This window comes from Magallana gigas, chromosome 2 (assembly GCF_963853765.1).
Source record: "Magallana gigas chromosome 2, xbMagGiga1.1, whole genome shotgun sequence".
In the NCBI taxonomy this organism is placed as follows: Eukaryota; Metazoa; Mollusca; class Bivalvia; order Ostreida; family Ostreidae; genus Magallana; species Magallana gigas.
Genome location: NC_088854.1, coordinates 19707870 through 19724254, shown reverse-complemented (window position 1 = coordinate 19724254; position 16385 = coordinate 19707870). Strand labels below are relative to the sequence as shown.

The window sequence follows — 16385 nt, the reverse complement described above, 5'->3', positions numbered from 1 at the left end:
GATAAAAATCAATTTTATTGTTAATTTCGATTCTTTTAATTCTTTTTTTACGTACTCCCAAAAGGAGGGCAACTCCATCTCAATTTACTTTTTCATATGCATATTAAAAAAATGTTAGCTGCGAGATAATAGTGGGGGGAGGGGAGCACCCCCCCCCCCCTCCTCGATGATACGTGCCTGCGATGACAATATTTGATGTCGTTCATCTTTGATACAATACTTTTTGCATAAATTGACAAAAGATAGAATATCTTCTTCCTAATGAACAATATAATTGTACAATAATTTAATGATGTACATGGACAGACATATCGGGAAAATATTCTCTAAATGCTATAGTATATGTCTTGAGAATTCATGACACTGTTTAGGTTTCAAAGTTTGAAGTGAATTCGATTAACTGTTCTACATTCCTGTTTAGGTCCACTCTATTTTACTATACCTTCTCTTACAAACAGGAAGTAGTGTGTTTAAACAAAAAAGTTAATATACACGTGACACAGATAATTGGAGAGAGATAGTATTTTGGTTTGTCAGCTCGTTGGTAAATCACACATCAGACATTGTTTCCTGTCTCTTTCTAAGGTATTGTAAATTTAAGTCGAACAGATATCTTACAACATAAGACTAAAATTTTCAGATGTTATCTGAAAATTTTAAAAATGAGCCGTCATGTGCCTTAAAATCAATTGAGCGACTCACCAGTCGCGCTATATTTACATCATACATGTATGTATCATGTATACAGATCTATCAAGTGATATTTCATCAAAGGCGTCGGAACTGGGACCGGGAAGAAGGGGGGGGGGGGGGGGGGGTAGCCTTAGCCTCCCCCCCCCCACTTTTTTGGAAAAGTTATACATTTTTTGTTTGTTATTAAGATTTGTGATAAGTCCAGTCTCCACTTCGCTTCCGACGCCTCTGTTCACTACAATTCAGAACTGACCCCAGAATGGTTTGATAAGAATACGCTAACAAGAGATTTTAAATTAACTTTATTTTTTGTTCTACGGTATCTTCTTGTACATGTACCTGTATATGAAAACATTTCTCATGTATATTTGTTACATTGTTCTATATACATTCATGTAAGTACATCTGTACATAATTTATATCTAGATTTAAAGTACATTGATATTGCTTAATCAAACTATAATTTAATCAGATTCATCTGACATTCACACTGCACAAATTGTCAACATATTGTATCTTTGGGCATGCAGATATGCGTTTCATTTTTTCATATTTGTTCAATATTCGATTGTAAATACTTTAATGATATTATGTATTTTGAGTCAAATCTGAAATTAAAGGGGTCTTCTAACTTATTGTTGTGTACTTATTTGGATTGTTTTTATAATGTTTTTGTGTAACAGGTATAAAAATACACGCGAGAACTAAAAAAACAAGGATTAAGCGTCTGAGGAAAACAAATTAATTTTCATATATTTTTGAAATCAAGACACATCGTAGCTCTTTAACGTTGCTATTTATGTTTCCTGTTTAGGCTATGCAGGAGAGAATTAAACAACTCTCTACAGATTAATTAAGTGTTTCAATCGGTTTGTCTCAATAAAGTTATGTTAACACAGGCTGATTAATAAATCATAATAAATTGCAGTCATGTATTTATAAACTTGCGATAATTCCTTGCCAATAATTTACATGTTATGTCTAAAATATTTCAGGTTTATAAAAATGGCTCGAGAAACAAATGCAAATGGGGACAAATTTCCGGGATCTTTTCTGTCCGATCTCGCCGAAATTTTATCTATAGTTCACCAGGACGGGAACAAAATGATTACGGATGCGCTATTTTTAGGGGAAATAACTATCTTAAAACAAGTTAACAATCGCCTACCCGAAGGACCGTTCTCAGAGAGTCACATTGTCGGATCAGCGGGCGAAGGTGTGCCGAGTTTGGACATTTTTTCCAACGAGTCTGACGTGGATATCATGGCGGTAGCGAGGTCATGGTTTGTATTTGAAAGACATGCACCAGAGAAAGCACGAGAAAATATTAAGTGCCTGCAATTCGACGATTCGGACACGCTACCAGGCTACGTGAAGCTGAAACTGATTCAGGAAGATAGCAACCGTTCAACTGAAGAAGTTCCACTATTTCTATCAAGCTCTGAAGTACGGAACAATGTGTTTGATATAAACAGAGACCTTTCTTCTGATCACATGTACAGTCAAATGTCTCGACTGCTGGGACACAAATTGTCCATCAGCTGGTTTTCCAATGGCCCGTCGTTTTCAGCAAGTATTGAAACAGACGACCAAAACGTGCTCACTCGTGGGCTGGCACATGTCAAGTCGGTTGACTCGGTGGTTGCATTAAAGTGTAGAGAGTGGCCAAAAATCGCGGAGGAGTGGATTGAAAGAAGAAGAGAGTTTGACTGGCCAGGTGGTGCGCTCATAGAGGAAGCAGTCGAGAAGGGCTGTTACTTGGTACCGATCGGCGGCCATCAAAGTCAGTGCGAGGAATTGGAATGGCGAATCTCTTTTGTTCTTGCTGAACGATTGCTTATCAGAAATATGAATTTTATACAACGTTTTGTGTATGCGATATTAAAAACAATTCGAAAGGAGATATTTGGGCATTTTTCTGCTATCATTTCTTCATATATTATTAAAACAGCGGTTCTTTGGGTGTCAGAAGAAAACGATGTTTCAAATTGGGAACCTGGATTTGTGCTTAGATATGTGAGGTTGTGTTTTTTGAAGATTTTGAACTTTCTTCAGGTCGGCTTTTGTCCAAACTACTTCATGAGGAAATGCAATTTATTTCAAGCTAAATACTCTGAAAATGAAAGGTTGGGGCTGATATATGTTATTACAGATTTTGTTAACCCTTCGAGATTTCTTATTACAATTAACATTTTAAAATCAATCGACAATATTCGACGATATATGTACAATTATTTAAAAATGGCTCGTTCACATCTAAGTTTGATCAGGAATGTTCGGAATGAGGCAGCCTTCAGATTTAGTTCAGAAGATACAATAAACCAGTTTATGGACAACGTTTTCAACGGCCAGGAGGAAGCCTTCCCCGAGGTCGCCATTCAAACCCTGTCTCTATTGCTCACTCTGGTGAAAAAGAACTCGGACAACTTGTCTTTGACACTGAAAGAAACGATGATAGAAATCTTATCATGTTTGCAAATTCGGACTGCGAGTTCAGTCACCTTTAGAAATTCTGGCCCGTTAACGTTGCAACAACGGTTTGAAATACTGAAACGTTTATTGAACGACTCCAAATTGCAGGTGGCGAATCTCTCCGTTGGAGGAATAACACAAGTAGCGCATGCGTTCTTTTCGTTTGGATGCATCGAACACTGTTTGGAATTGCTGTTACCAATGTTAGAGACGAGTCGTTCAAAGCCACAAGTTAGAATGAACAGCTATATGTCACTTTTTTACCTGATACTAGCGAATGTGTGTAATGGAGACATGGCTGATTCTCGCCCGGTTATCAACATTCAATTCTACCCCTTTGAGTTACCATTGCTTACTAATGATATCCGTTTTGAGGCCCTGGTGTTGAAATTTCAACAGGAGCTTTATTCGAGAAGGGCTGTAGGAATGCAACAATTTCATTTCAACTTAACGCTCGACCCATTGGTGTATGCTTGCTACATGAAATTTAAATGCAAGCGTCTTGTTGGAGACAACATTGGATCGTGTCTGGCACTCAAGGAGTTTGAAGAAATGGTTTTCAGTGGAGTTTCTCATAGATATGTAGCACTTAGTCTACTTGGATGCTGCCTCTATGAAAATGGACACAAAGAGAAGGCGGTATCAATGTTTGGAATGTCAATGCGGGAGAATAAGGAGAGAATGGCAACGTACTATCATATCGCCATATTGCTTAATCGTGAAATAAGCTCAAATACTTTGATAGCCTGAAAAATTAAATTAATACTTCCATGTCTTGAAAAAGTACCATTTCAAAATGCAGGATATTGCGAAAAGGGATGACGGATCTAGTTTTAATTAAAGTGTCAACTGAATAGCACAACTGTCGTTTTAAGTTTATCGATAATAAATGTGTTGCATTTGAAGACTTACTAGTATTTGGTTTATGTTACAAAATGGCAATACAGTTTACAACTTTTTAAATAAGTAAAATTGTTATTATATAGTATATACAATATTGAAAAACAAACAAAAGAAAAGCAGGACAATTTACAACACGTTCAAAATTTTGAAATATAGTACCTGTTATAAATAATTGCGTTTTTAACTCGGGACTTTAGTGGCAGTTGAAAGGCTAGCTTTTAATTGTTGTTCATTTGATTGCTTTGAATAACTAAACTGAAGACTGAAAGTGCACACTTGTGTATCATACATAATGAAGCAATGTATAAGATTAATCACAAATATATATTCATACCATAATCAGGATGCCGCAATGGGGAAAGTATTAAATTATTTATATAAGAGATACATAACTTTCAGGCTGGTGAAAAAATGAATAGACCATTGTTAACCAAAAAAAAAAAAAAAAAAAAAAAAAAAAAATAAATAAATATATATATATATATATATATATATATATATATATATATATATATATATATATATATATATATATATATATATATATATATACACACGAAACATATGCTATTTTTATGGGTTTTCATGGTGGGTTTTTTTTATATTAACTATAACAAGTATTAGAATTATTGGATCATTTATATAAGAAGATAAATGTGCTGAGAAAAACATTTTTTTAACTGACCTCTCTAAACGAAATCATTTGCATATTGACGAGTTTTACATTATATTAGATGTATGGTAAAGCTATTTGCTCCTTGGGTCGAAGCGGAACTCTTTTGCTAATGTGAGCGACGTGGCTCATAGGCATTTGTATTAATATCGTGCTTTTGTTTAAAAAAAAAATAATAACAGGGCTTGACAAAAACGTATTAAAATTCACACATACATTCAAATAAAGTAGTTTTTGCCTTCATATAATTGCCGAACTTTTCTTATCGTTGTTTGTATACAACAGCGTTCGGTTTTATCAGAGGAAAGTAGAACGTTCCATATCTTACGGTATTAGGACGAACTGACCCACGGTAGGATAGTCATAACTTTGAGTATCTTCAAACTGAACGCCACCCAGCACCCAGCTATGAGTGGTAAAGAGGGAAGCCTGCCTACCGCTACGGACGGACACAGCACGTTTGAGTTTGACGGGGTATTCCGAGACGTTAACAATCCAGAAACTCGGAAAAGGCTCTACGCTGCACAGAAACTTATTTCTGATGGCAAATGGGAAGAGTCCAAGTCTGCCCTTCAAAACTTAATAAGGGACACCGCGGATAAACACGATAACAGAAATTTGCAACTTATACTGAAAGAAATTGAAATGTACCAAACACGGCATATTGGCGATGACGTTCCTTCTTCTAGCGGAATCGACTGGGAAGCCGTTAGCCAAAGGACGCCGAAAATATACTTTGAGAAATGGGACGAGCTTCCACAGAGTGTTTTCCTTCTAAAAAGTTGGCAGCAGCACAACGGGATGCTTCGTTCATTGGTTGGACGCCGGATTCTGTCTCACCAGTGGATCGCCAACAAGATCCGTGAGCTCCATTGCAGCCACATTCAAGCAGGCATGATTCTTGGTATAATGGTGGACCAGCGCGTGCAGGACGACGGGTTTGTGGTGTACTACCGGGAGTTAACACCGGGAGAGAAAAAGTTCATCATGCACGACATCGTTCAAAATCGCATCAAACACATCGAAATCATCTTTCCTTACCCTGTTCTACAGAAGGCCTATAAAGAGGAGATTCACTGCCCAGACGAAGGCTGGGAAATTGACGAGACTCTCGCCCTCCAGCTTGGAGAAGGGGAGGTGTTTCTCCGGGAATACTCCGTTCAGTTTCTAAAATCCTTAAGGAAAGACGACCTCACTTTATACGACCCTGCCTGTTCAACCGGTCAATTTCTGTGGACCATGAAACAAGCACTACCCAAGTGTCACACGGTAGGCCAAGACATTAGTCCTTACATGGTTAACTTTGCAAAGAAACGCGTGGACGAAATCTACTGTGGGAATGCCGCAGAACCGAAAATAGCTGACGGCACTGCGGACGTTGTCTTTGTGCGGTTCATAAATTCCGAGGTCTTAAAAGCCGTGGTAGCGAGGAAAATGGTACACCCGCTTCTGAGGAGTTTGAAAAAGGGTGGCTACATGGTTATTTTTGGACACACTCCGGTTTTGGTATCTGCCGCCGACCTGTTAATGGACACCGGACTCAAAATTGACCGCTGTATAGGAGGAGACCCAAAATGGGATGGGGTGTTCCAATATTATGTGTGTCATAAAGTGTAGAATCGTTAATAATAGCTAGAGTACGTTTCGTGACAAATTACATCTTGATTATTCAGGGTGGAATACTACAATAATGCATTGTGAAAGCATTGTACTTTTAAGGTCATCATTAAAAAATGTTTGTTTGGAATTGCCGCCTGGAGGTTTCTAGACCAAGAAGGGAGGGAGGGAATTTTTGTTTTCAAACTTGAAGTTTAACTTATTAAAAATTGGTAAAAAATGAAAATTTCCATTTAAAAAAAAAGTTATTTTTTTCAAATAAAATTTTATCAGCAGGGGGTATTTCAATGAGGTGGGAGGTAATTCCAAACAAACAAGAATTTTCTTTGGCCTAAGAGAGGAAATAGAAAATACTGCATAACAGAGTGAGCATTTTCTTTGTTTAAGTACATGTATTAAGAGTTTAAGACAGTCACAAGTTGAATTGTAAAAACATGAACTTGCAAATGTCAAATTGTTAGTATTAAAAAACATGTATTAATTGTGTTCTGTTAATTTTACACCAAAAAATGATGCAGTTCCTTGGCCGTTTCTTTAACAAATGTCAGGATCTTTTTTTTGTGTCACTCATTTATTTTCAAAGTTGTACAGTAAAACTGGTGAACTACTGATACAATATACTCTTACATCATATTCTACATCAAATGCAGTTTACAGTTAATTGTTCCTTCCATTTTCTGAATTTTCAAACTTGTAACGATCAATTTCGTGAACTGAATAATAGTTTCTCTCTATATATCAGTCAACCAATCACATGTGACATCAATGTTACTTTCGAGGTTTACGATAGAATTGAATGCAGATGCTGTTAAATTCTGTTCAATCCTCCTCTTCCTCCTCATTCTTTAAAGACCCAAAAACTTCAGTTGGAACAGACTTCACTTCCATTTCTGAAGAAAAGGTACATGACACTTAGTGTCTGAATAATGTACTTTTGATATGAATTCATGATTTCAACATTCATTCATGATTTAATTCAATTCCCAAAAGCGTATTGCATATACATGTACTTATCATTAAGGTACACAATGAAAAAAGAGTTATACGTATTGCATAATATTTTCATTTTAAAGATGATCATACCTTCCACCTGTGCCTCCTCATCACTAGAGAAATCATCATCAATGTCAATAGCATCAGGGTTGGCAGTTTTTGCCAGCTCTCCCAGTTCTTTTTGTGTATTGTCACTCCTGCAGAAAAATTCAATAGTGTTAAAGTCACAATTTTCAGTATCTAACAATTGATATAAATGAAATCAGATCATTGAGATCAGGATCAGGGACTCCAGGAGTCCCCAATCAATAATATACTGTGTAATCATATTTTCTGGGAGATCAGTATTGGTGAAAATATTGGATACACAATAGCCCCAAATTTACATATACCTTCTAAAGAAAAGTGACATAATTCCTGAATAATGGTTTTTTGTTAAAGAACCCCCCCCCCCTTGTTTATTATTAAAACTGTAAGATCATATCATAACTTTCAAGTTATAAAATGAACTGCTATCAGTGTGGCAAATAGAATGATATGCTATTCGTGTGGTACTCTTACCTGACAAACAGAATGCCTTTGTCGGGTTTGGCCTGGTCTTTGACAGATTCCTCGGCCAACTGTCTTGCTCTCTCCTCCAGTTTCTGCATATTGTCACTACTCTCTCCTTAATTCAATACATTAACAAAGTTATTATAATCTCATACTTTAAGATGTACATGCATCTATCAAATCCATGTTTTCAGATATATACATGTAATGTACCTTTTATCTAGTTCTAAAAATCATTGCCTGCATGGATACAATTTATGAATGCAGTGTAAATGGATACACAATATATAAGGAATAAGGAATCATTCTTTGAGTATTATGAGGTGATAATTTTGGTCGGGGCGTGATCAAATCCGATAAAGCCCGAAGGACTTTATGATAGATTTGATCACGCCCCGACCGAAATTATCACCTCATAATATTCAAAGAATGATTCCTTATTACTTATATTTATATAATTTTAAACCATCGTACGATTAAATATTTAAATATAAATAAGCAAACCCTGCTGGCGCCTCAATTTGGCGTCATTTGTATTATGGGTTATATAGTACAAAATCGATACGTAGTGTTATCACAGGCAAAGACACTGGAAAATGTAAATATATGGATATAATATTTATAAAATCAATTCATTGTGTCTTTTACCTGCATTATCTCCTTTTCCACTTGAAGCTGCTAACATCTGTGCAGACATAAAGTTGACCTGTGTGTTATAGATGGCTTGTACTGAGCGTTTAATTCGCAGCATTTCTCTCACAGTGTCCTCGTTTCCATGCTTGATCTCAAACTCTTTCCAAACTTGCCAGAAATTGGCTGCCACCTGAAACAAGAAAATTTTATTATATATTTTTTGCAGGATGATGAGAACCTTATAATAACTTATAAAAATGTAGTAGAGTATCTGAAAGTTTTGCCATCCAGTTCAATATAATGAGGTCTGAGTGTATTTCACTTACCCTAGGATCAGCAATCTGCGAGGCATGAGCATAGATGGCTCGAGCTCGATCAATTTCTCCAAGTTTTCTTTCCAAATCAGCAAACCGCAAACACATTGACCTGCGAAAATATAGATGGTTTCAACAAAAAATTTGGATGGGGATTAGTACACATGCATGTATCACCTTTGCATTTTGAATCATACTGTGAAGGATATTTTCGATTTTATTCAGTGTTAATTTTTTATTTACGAATGACTGGTGGAGAAGTGATTCAATTTATTGAACTGATGCAATTTATTTTTCATGAGACATAATATCATAAAGATATAAAGAGCGGTGTGCTGCCATTAATATACGCGAGCAGATTTTGATTGGGAATCTTGCTAATATATATAATGACACATAATGTATAATACCCCGGTACTTGGTTTAAAATCAGCAAAATGTAGATCAAAAATGCAGAGAATGTCAATCAGAAGAAAATAATGTTTAAGGTGTTATTCCACCTTAAATATTCTAAACAAATATACAGGTAATTGAAATTTTGTGATAGTGGTTGCGAAACTGTCCTAGATGTATATTTCTTACCGGGCCTGTTCATCATGTAACACTTCAATGGCTTTCTCATAGATAGGTCTTGTGTAGGTGACACCATAAATCTCCGCAGCTCTCTTGATGTACACATTAAACATCTACAATGAATACAATGCTTATGTCACTAAATGTTTAAACATGGACGGAATAACATTACTTATCATAAACAAACACAGAGCCCAAAATTTTCGTATACAGGGCTTTCAATAAATTCAAAAAAGAAAAGGTGAATTACTTGTTTGAAAAGATTGAGTCGAGTTTATTTTGTCAATATTAAATTTGAAGGTGGTAGTTCTGATCACTGAAGCAGCAAAAATGCCTATCCTCCTTGAAAGCAACCCCCTTTGTGCTTCTAAGCTCCAGCTAGCTCACCTCATTTTGTTCCTCAGGTAACACAGCTTTCGTTGCTCGGTCGTATACAGCCATAGCATGTCTGGCCAGGCCATGCTCCTCCTCAAGCTTGGCATACAACAGGTAGAAACCTGATGATGATAACAGGTAACATCATGTATCGAATCAGACAAAGTGTAGAAACTTGCATGTTTTGTATATTACAGTACCAACCAGACACAACCTAATACCAAAGAAGAGCTTTTCTTTCTGCTCTGGGTCTTCTAGGGTCAGCTCTTGGGGTCGACTTTTATGAACTATAAAGCAGACTTATTTTCTTACTGCCTGTAAGCCCCTTGTAGACATTTGGACATTTTTCAGAAGTGATTTACGGGTCTGCTTCTGAAATTTTGGTCTGCTCTTTATGTCTGCCTCATGTCTGCTTGGGATCAGTTCTGGGTCCACCATAGCAGACCTGAAGCAGCTCCTGAGCAGACACAGGAAGCAGATCCGGGGTTTGGTTGGGGTCTACTTTCTATTAGGATGGGACTGGTTCAGTACTGTATATACACTTTCCATGTACATAATATTTTGTTAACAAACGTTTTCAAAACGTTCAATTGAGATATCTTTTGATGTTGTTGTAAAATTGATATTTTTGAACATGCAGAAAACTCTATACAAGAATTGATTTCAATACACAATTCTTATCAATTACCGGTACTGTATACTCACTCTTAGCAAACTTGGCTGGACAATTCTCCAAGCACTGTTCAAACAAATCTCGAGATCTCTCCAACTTTGAGCCACCCTTCAGAATTGAATGTGTGTCCAATTAAATATGAGAAATACAAACATCTATAAGGCTATTTGCAGAGAATAATTCTATCTATGAACAATACTTACATATCGTTCCATAAACTTTGTAAGGTAGGTATTCCATATGTCATATACATTCGGCCACTTGAACAATGCTATTCCCTTCTCATATGCCTACAATATTTCATTAAATTAATTATATAAATGCAGAATATTTAATAACTTCCAAGCAACAGAAAACCGAATAAAATAATACATGTAAATACACAAGTGCTGTATAGAAAACCATGTATAATAATGGAAATACAGCATTACAAGTAAAGTAAAGCTGATCTAATAGAATGTAGTGTAAATGCCCAATAATTTGCACCTTGAAGGCCTCCTCAAAATAATTGTTTTCTTCAAGGAACAGACCATAATTCATAACAATCTGGGGAGTGGCAATTCGCAGGTCGATGATTTTATCATAAACTGACTTGCACGTCTGCAAAATAAAATTTAGAAATTGATATAGTAACTTCAAAGTGTACATGTTATGTATTATATGCATAATCAATTAAGTTCCTTTATCTTGCTAAAATCTGAAGCATTGATAAACAATAAAAAAAAAAGAAAAAAGGATTATTAAATCAGTATAAAATATCAACAAGCTGTACCTTAAAAGTTCCAAAGCTCTCTTCCAGATCTGCATACAGCGACCACACCTTCAGTGATTTATGAACTCTACTCTGAACAGTTTCATTCTGAAAAATCAAATTTATAACCATCTTAATTATCCCTATTACTAATGTGATATCACAAAAATACTGGCATTGCCACATGCTAATGTTACACACACATTGCAAATTATCCCTTTTATTAATGTGATACATGTATCACAAAAATACTGGCATTGCCACATGCTAAAGTTACACACACATTGTAAATGAAAGTACCGTACATGTAAATGAAAGTATACACTTGCTCCTTACCTCATCATGGTAGGATACTTTTCTTGATGGTGGCGTGGTAGCTCTTTGCATTAACTTCAGAGCTTCTTCATTATTTCTACAACAGAACAGTTCATAATTTAGTAAATTACGATCAAATTAACATGTTTTACATTAGGATTACTGAATCAGTTAGAGAGAAATTTTGATCCATTACATTCACTAAGTTTCAACATTGCTATCATTTGATATGACAATCCCAGCATGGTAAAATACTAACTCATGTCGTATTTCCATCTCCGCCCACTCACACCACACAGAAGCTAAGTCATCCACATGCTTGTAGGGCACTCTCACTGCTTTGTCAAATATAATTCTGGCCTACAGAAATCAATGGTAATTAGAACATAAATAAAACAATAAAATTGAAAGAATTGTGAGAAATACATGTATAGTGTTGTCGCTCTTTAAGAAATTTCTTACATCTTCTATCTGTCCGGCTTTCTCATAGAATTTGGCAAATTCCACCCACAAAGTATTGGGTTTTCCTGATGCAAGTTTGGGGTCAACAGTCTGAACAGCTTCAGTGTAAGTGTTGATTATCTATGAAAAGAAAATAACAGTTTTAATATGCTTTTACTATATCATATTTGAATATAAATTTACAGATTTTTTCAGAAAAATTTTAAATAAAAATACAAGAGGAGCAATGTTAATGTACAGGTACAGTACAAACCTCCCTTGGTTTTCCCTCAAACAGTTTGACTCTTTTGTGCCATTCATGAACATTGTGGGGGTTTTGCCTCAGAAGAACACTAAAAATATACATAGAAAAATAAATTGTATAAGTAATTTACTATCCATATAGATCCATCACTGTCTTTTTTTCACTATTTAACTTCTATAAGATGACTGACAGATGTCAGTGAATCAAATCAACATCTACCTGTTCAACAGAAGTGGTCTTCTTTCCATCAGATTCTCTAACCTTGCTAATCTCAGCTCCAATTCTAAGTCATCTATTTAGAAGATAAAGGAAGTAAATAAGAAATCAAATTCATATAAATAAAGTACAGATGTACATAAGAAATCAAATTCATAACAAAGGCAGTTTTCCAAAAGTGAAAAAAAAATGTAATATTATAATTTACAATGAAGTAGAAACAAAATTGTATAAATTTCAGATTGATTGATGGACAATATTTAAATTTGTATTCTAATACACTGTACATGTTTTCATTTTTGTCAATTGTGCCTTATTTAAGAAATAAACAACGTAATTTAGTGAACATGGCGATATGAATAGCAATTGCTCTGTTGGCATATTCCATGATGCGCGCTAGTTGGAGAGATCATAGCGCATCATGGAAAATATGCCAGCAGAGCAGTTGCTATTCATAACGCCATGTTCACTAAATAATCGTTGTTTATTACTTATATTTGCATTTTACCACTCGCAAATACCCTGTATTAGCCTAGACCTTGACATTTAGCTATTACATCAAAAGTAAACATTCAGACTGTAATGTATCTTTTTAATTCACATATATTTGTTAACAGAATCAATGATATGTTATAACAGTAATTCCTTTAAAATGTTATCAAAAACATGTTTTAATATTACATGTAAATACGTCAATTTTAATGGAGTTGGTGAAAAACACATGATGTATCGTATAGTGGTTTTTTTAAAAATCTATAACGTCATGGAAAAGTATATAATTATAACGTTACACCTTTATGACGTCATAGTATACTGACAGAGCAATTGCGATTATAGAGAAATAATTGCAGCTCCTCCGTATGGGCTTACAGTGGGAAAGAACAATGGAAATGCAAATATATATCTATAAAAAAAAATCTGTTAAACACAAACCCCATGTAATTACAAACAAGTCAATGACGACAGAATCACATACCTTCTTCTGAAGCACCTGTTTCTTCCATACTCTCCATCTTAGAACTGATCAAGTTCTTCTCAAACTGAGCATAAGCATCAAACACCTGGGTGAAATCCCTCACAGTGATCACAGTCATAATGGCTTCCTCATAAATGTCACGAGCCTGAAGTATGGAAAAAGATAGACATCAAAAATATTAAAAATATATATGGTGTACTGTAGATTCCTAATTAAACATGAGGAATTAATATCCGCGTAAAATCGCTAGAAGCACCTTTCGCGGATTTTGAAATCTCGCCTTTATTTTCTGAGCGTTGATTAATATCAGAAATGAGGATAAAAGTTCTGCATTCATGATTTTATATTCTCGTGATTTCACTCAAAACATTGTGATTGCGGAATTAAGTATTGCGTAATATTAAGAATTTACAGTATGTAATGTACAAATAAAAATATTAAACATTGTACTTATAATAAAATTGTGTACATTTATCTTTTTGTTTTTCCTTTCTTTTCCGATTTCTCTCCCAATCCCATTAATTTTTTTCAAAATTAGCAATTAATCATACATTTAAATAAAAATTAGCAAAAATAATACATGTACATATAACTGCTCAATGTCCTGACAAGTTACACTTACTCTTTCAAAATGACCTCCTCTAATGTAATAATCAGCCATAGAGTTCCACAAGACACCAATCTGATCTGTGTATCTCTTCAGTCCTTGCCGAATGATAGGTTCTATCTTCAGTGATGTTACCTTGTCTGGGTTCTTAGCAACAAGATCACACAGCTCATTCCACAGCTGAAAATCAAAATATGTTAGAATCAAATTCATGATTTCAATTTAACACAGCTGTTTGTGATAAATGGAATCTTATAAACAGAAAAAAAGAATTTCTACTTTTAAAAAACATCACTTGTGTTAATTTGAGTGATAAACTATCAGTAATATATTCTCATGACCCACAAAGAATGCTTTGATTCAAACTCACCTGGTGTTTGGACTTGCCGGCTCTTGACACAAAGGAATCATCGTTGATGATATCCACCAGTTTGTTGGCTGCTTCATCTAGCCATCCAATCTTCATCAAGTAATCTATGTACTCTTCTGTATTCTCCTTCTGTAGCTATTTCACGAATTGTTGAAAACATGGGTCATTTTTCATTGAGAATCAGAGTTTTTCATCAGATAACACTTTTTTTCTAAGTTTCTTATCACAGTACATTTCTTTTTTCCAAAAATTTCTTATTTATATATATAATTTAATATACCTTACAAATTTCACTTTTATTTCATAAACAAGAGAATAATTATCTTATTCATTGTTTTAAAAAATTAATGTTAAATTTTTTGCATCTTAATAGACAAAATAATTCATTTCTACCTTTAAATGCCTCCTGTACACTCTAATAGCTGTTTCTGGTAAGTCATACAATCGTACAAACTTAAGGTATCTGGGCCAGATCCTGTGATGCTGGGTGATTGGGAGAGCCCTGAGAGCTCTATCAAAGGTACGTCTTGTTTTTGTTATTCTACTGTAGTCTACCAAAAACTGACAGTAGTCAATCCAAATTCTAGGCATCTGAATAAAACAAACAGGAGAAAGATATAGAATTTCACTGTTATATTGGTTTTGTTTTTGTTTTTCTTTGCTGTCAACAATTACCTTGTGCATGAAAACAAGTGCTCTCTCATGGGCATTTATAACATCTTCTATGGCAGGATCATTTAGGCAACGCCCCTTGACTTGTCTTCTTCGTAGTTTTAAGTAATTGTACCATAGTTTATAGCTGAAATAGAAGACAAAAACAAAATCTTTACACATCTAATATACATGTACTTGTGTAATATTACATTCACTTTTGTGGTTGAACTCTCTCCCTTGATGATCACATTCCTAGAATTACAATATCATTTTGATTTCTTACTTATTGTTTTTTTTTAACTACAGTTGAACTTCAGTATCTCGAACACCGATATCTCGAATACAATGGATATGTCAAAGTGATTTTTTAGGTCCCAAGCACTGAAACGAAGTATTTTACCCTTGATATCTCAAATGCTCAGATATCTCGAAGTTTTTAACAAGTCCCATCTAGTTCGAGATAATGAAGTTTGACTGTACAAGTGTTCAAATGCCATATCAGAGTATACGTTTTAAATTTATCACAAAATCAGGATGCTTTACAAGAGATTACATTTTTGTTTAATACGGTTCTATAACTAGTTTAATATATTTCTGTTGATGTTGAAAGAACACCTGACAAAAAAACATTCCAGAATAAGAATATTTGTGAACTTACCTTCCAGGAAGCTCTTTCAGAGCCCTCTCATATATCAAATTAACTGTGCTCCTGGGTGCTTCTTTCTTATATTCCAAATATCTCAACCATGACTTCACAGAGTATGGGTTACGAAGAATTTCTTCTTCAAATGGCAAGTCATCTTCTTCCTGTATCATCAAAAAATTGCTTTATCAAAACCTCTTCTTATTGGAAATCTAGTTATGTCTAAGAGTTAATTAGCCTCATCAGAGTACCTTCTACATGTTCTAAAGCCAAAGACATAAATAACTTCAATAGGGAAATGTGATACTTTTAATAAATATGACTAAGAGAATAACAAATTTTGTTTTTATTCAAAACCTTATTTCTTTACGAAATTAAAGTAAAAGAACCATCCTGAATAAGGATTTGAATCAATCACTGTCAGTTCTGTGTCCATCAAATAAAAACACAAAATATACTTACAAAAAATAAATCATTTGGTTTTTTATCTGCAGTTTCTCCTGATTCGGGCATCTCGATAGTCATCTAGAGCTATATATTGTTGTTATTTTTCAAAATACAGTATACATCTAACGTGCCATGGGCGCAGACATATTGGATCGTTTTGTAAACGACTGTAAGGGGTGAGTAGCATCCATAAGTAATTCTCTCTGCCTGTTAAACATATTTTACAAGA

The 16385-nt window shown here is 34.7% G+C and overlaps 2 protein-coding genes across 2 annotated transcripts; one reads left to right on the top strand and one right to left on the bottom strand.

Moving 5' to 3' along the window:
- The first annotated feature begins 393 nt into the window (after positions 1 to 393).
- On the top strand, positions 394 to 4369 carry LOC105322677 (uncharacterized). The gene is made up of 2 exons (XM_020065004.3): positions 394 to 585; positions 1689 to 4369. The coding sequence occupies exon 2, from the start codon at positions 1699 to 1701 to the stop codon at positions 3913 to 3915; it is 2217 nt and encodes a 738-aa protein (XP_019920563.3). The 5' UTR covers positions 394 to 585; positions 1689 to 1698; the 3' UTR covers positions 3916 to 4369.
- A 2516-nt stretch (positions 4370 to 6885) lies between these two features.
- On the bottom strand, positions 6886 to 16328 carry LOC105337236 (pre-mRNA-splicing factor SYF1). The gene is made up of 23 exons (XM_011441872.4): positions 16172 to 16328; positions 15725 to 15873; positions 15088 to 15211; positions 14806 to 15003; positions 14413 to 14547; positions 14058 to 14222; positions 13436 to 13580; positions 12463 to 12535; positions 12253 to 12331; positions 12000 to 12119; positions 11797 to 11897; positions 11559 to 11634; positions 11244 to 11330; positions 10958 to 11071; positions 10675 to 10761; positions 10504 to 10579; positions 9811 to 9920; positions 9433 to 9536; positions 8863 to 8962; positions 8552 to 8726; positions 7913 to 8018; positions 7442 to 7548; positions 6886 to 7248 (listed from the first exon to the last, which is right to left on the bottom strand). The coding sequence occupies exons 1-23, from the start codon at positions 16232 to 16234 to the stop codon at positions 7178 to 7180; spliced, it is 2565 nt and encodes an 854-aa protein (XP_011440174.2). The 5' UTR covers positions 16235 to 16328; the 3' UTR covers positions 6886 to 7177.
- Between the last annotated feature and the right edge of the window lie 57 nt (positions 16329 to 16385).

Excerpts from the sequence above, each read along its gene's own strand:
- LOC105337236 (XM_011441872.4), bottom strand. The coding sequence starts at position 16,234 with ATGACTATCGAGATGCCCGAATCAGGAGAAACTGCAGATAAAAAACCA. Across the intron at positions 8,727-8,862 it reads CGCAGATTGCTGATCCTAGG|GTGGCAGCCAATTTCTGGCA; the intron begins GTAAGTGAAATA and ends TTCTTGTTTCAG. Across the intron at positions 8,019-8,551 it reads TGGAAAAGGAGATAATGCAG|GAGAGAGTAGTGACAATATG; the intron begins GTAAAAGACACA and ends TATTGAATTAAG.
- LOC105322677 (XM_020065004.3), top strand. The coding sequence starts at position 1,699 with ATGGCTCGAGAAACAAATGCAAATGGGGACAAATTTCCGGGATCTTTT.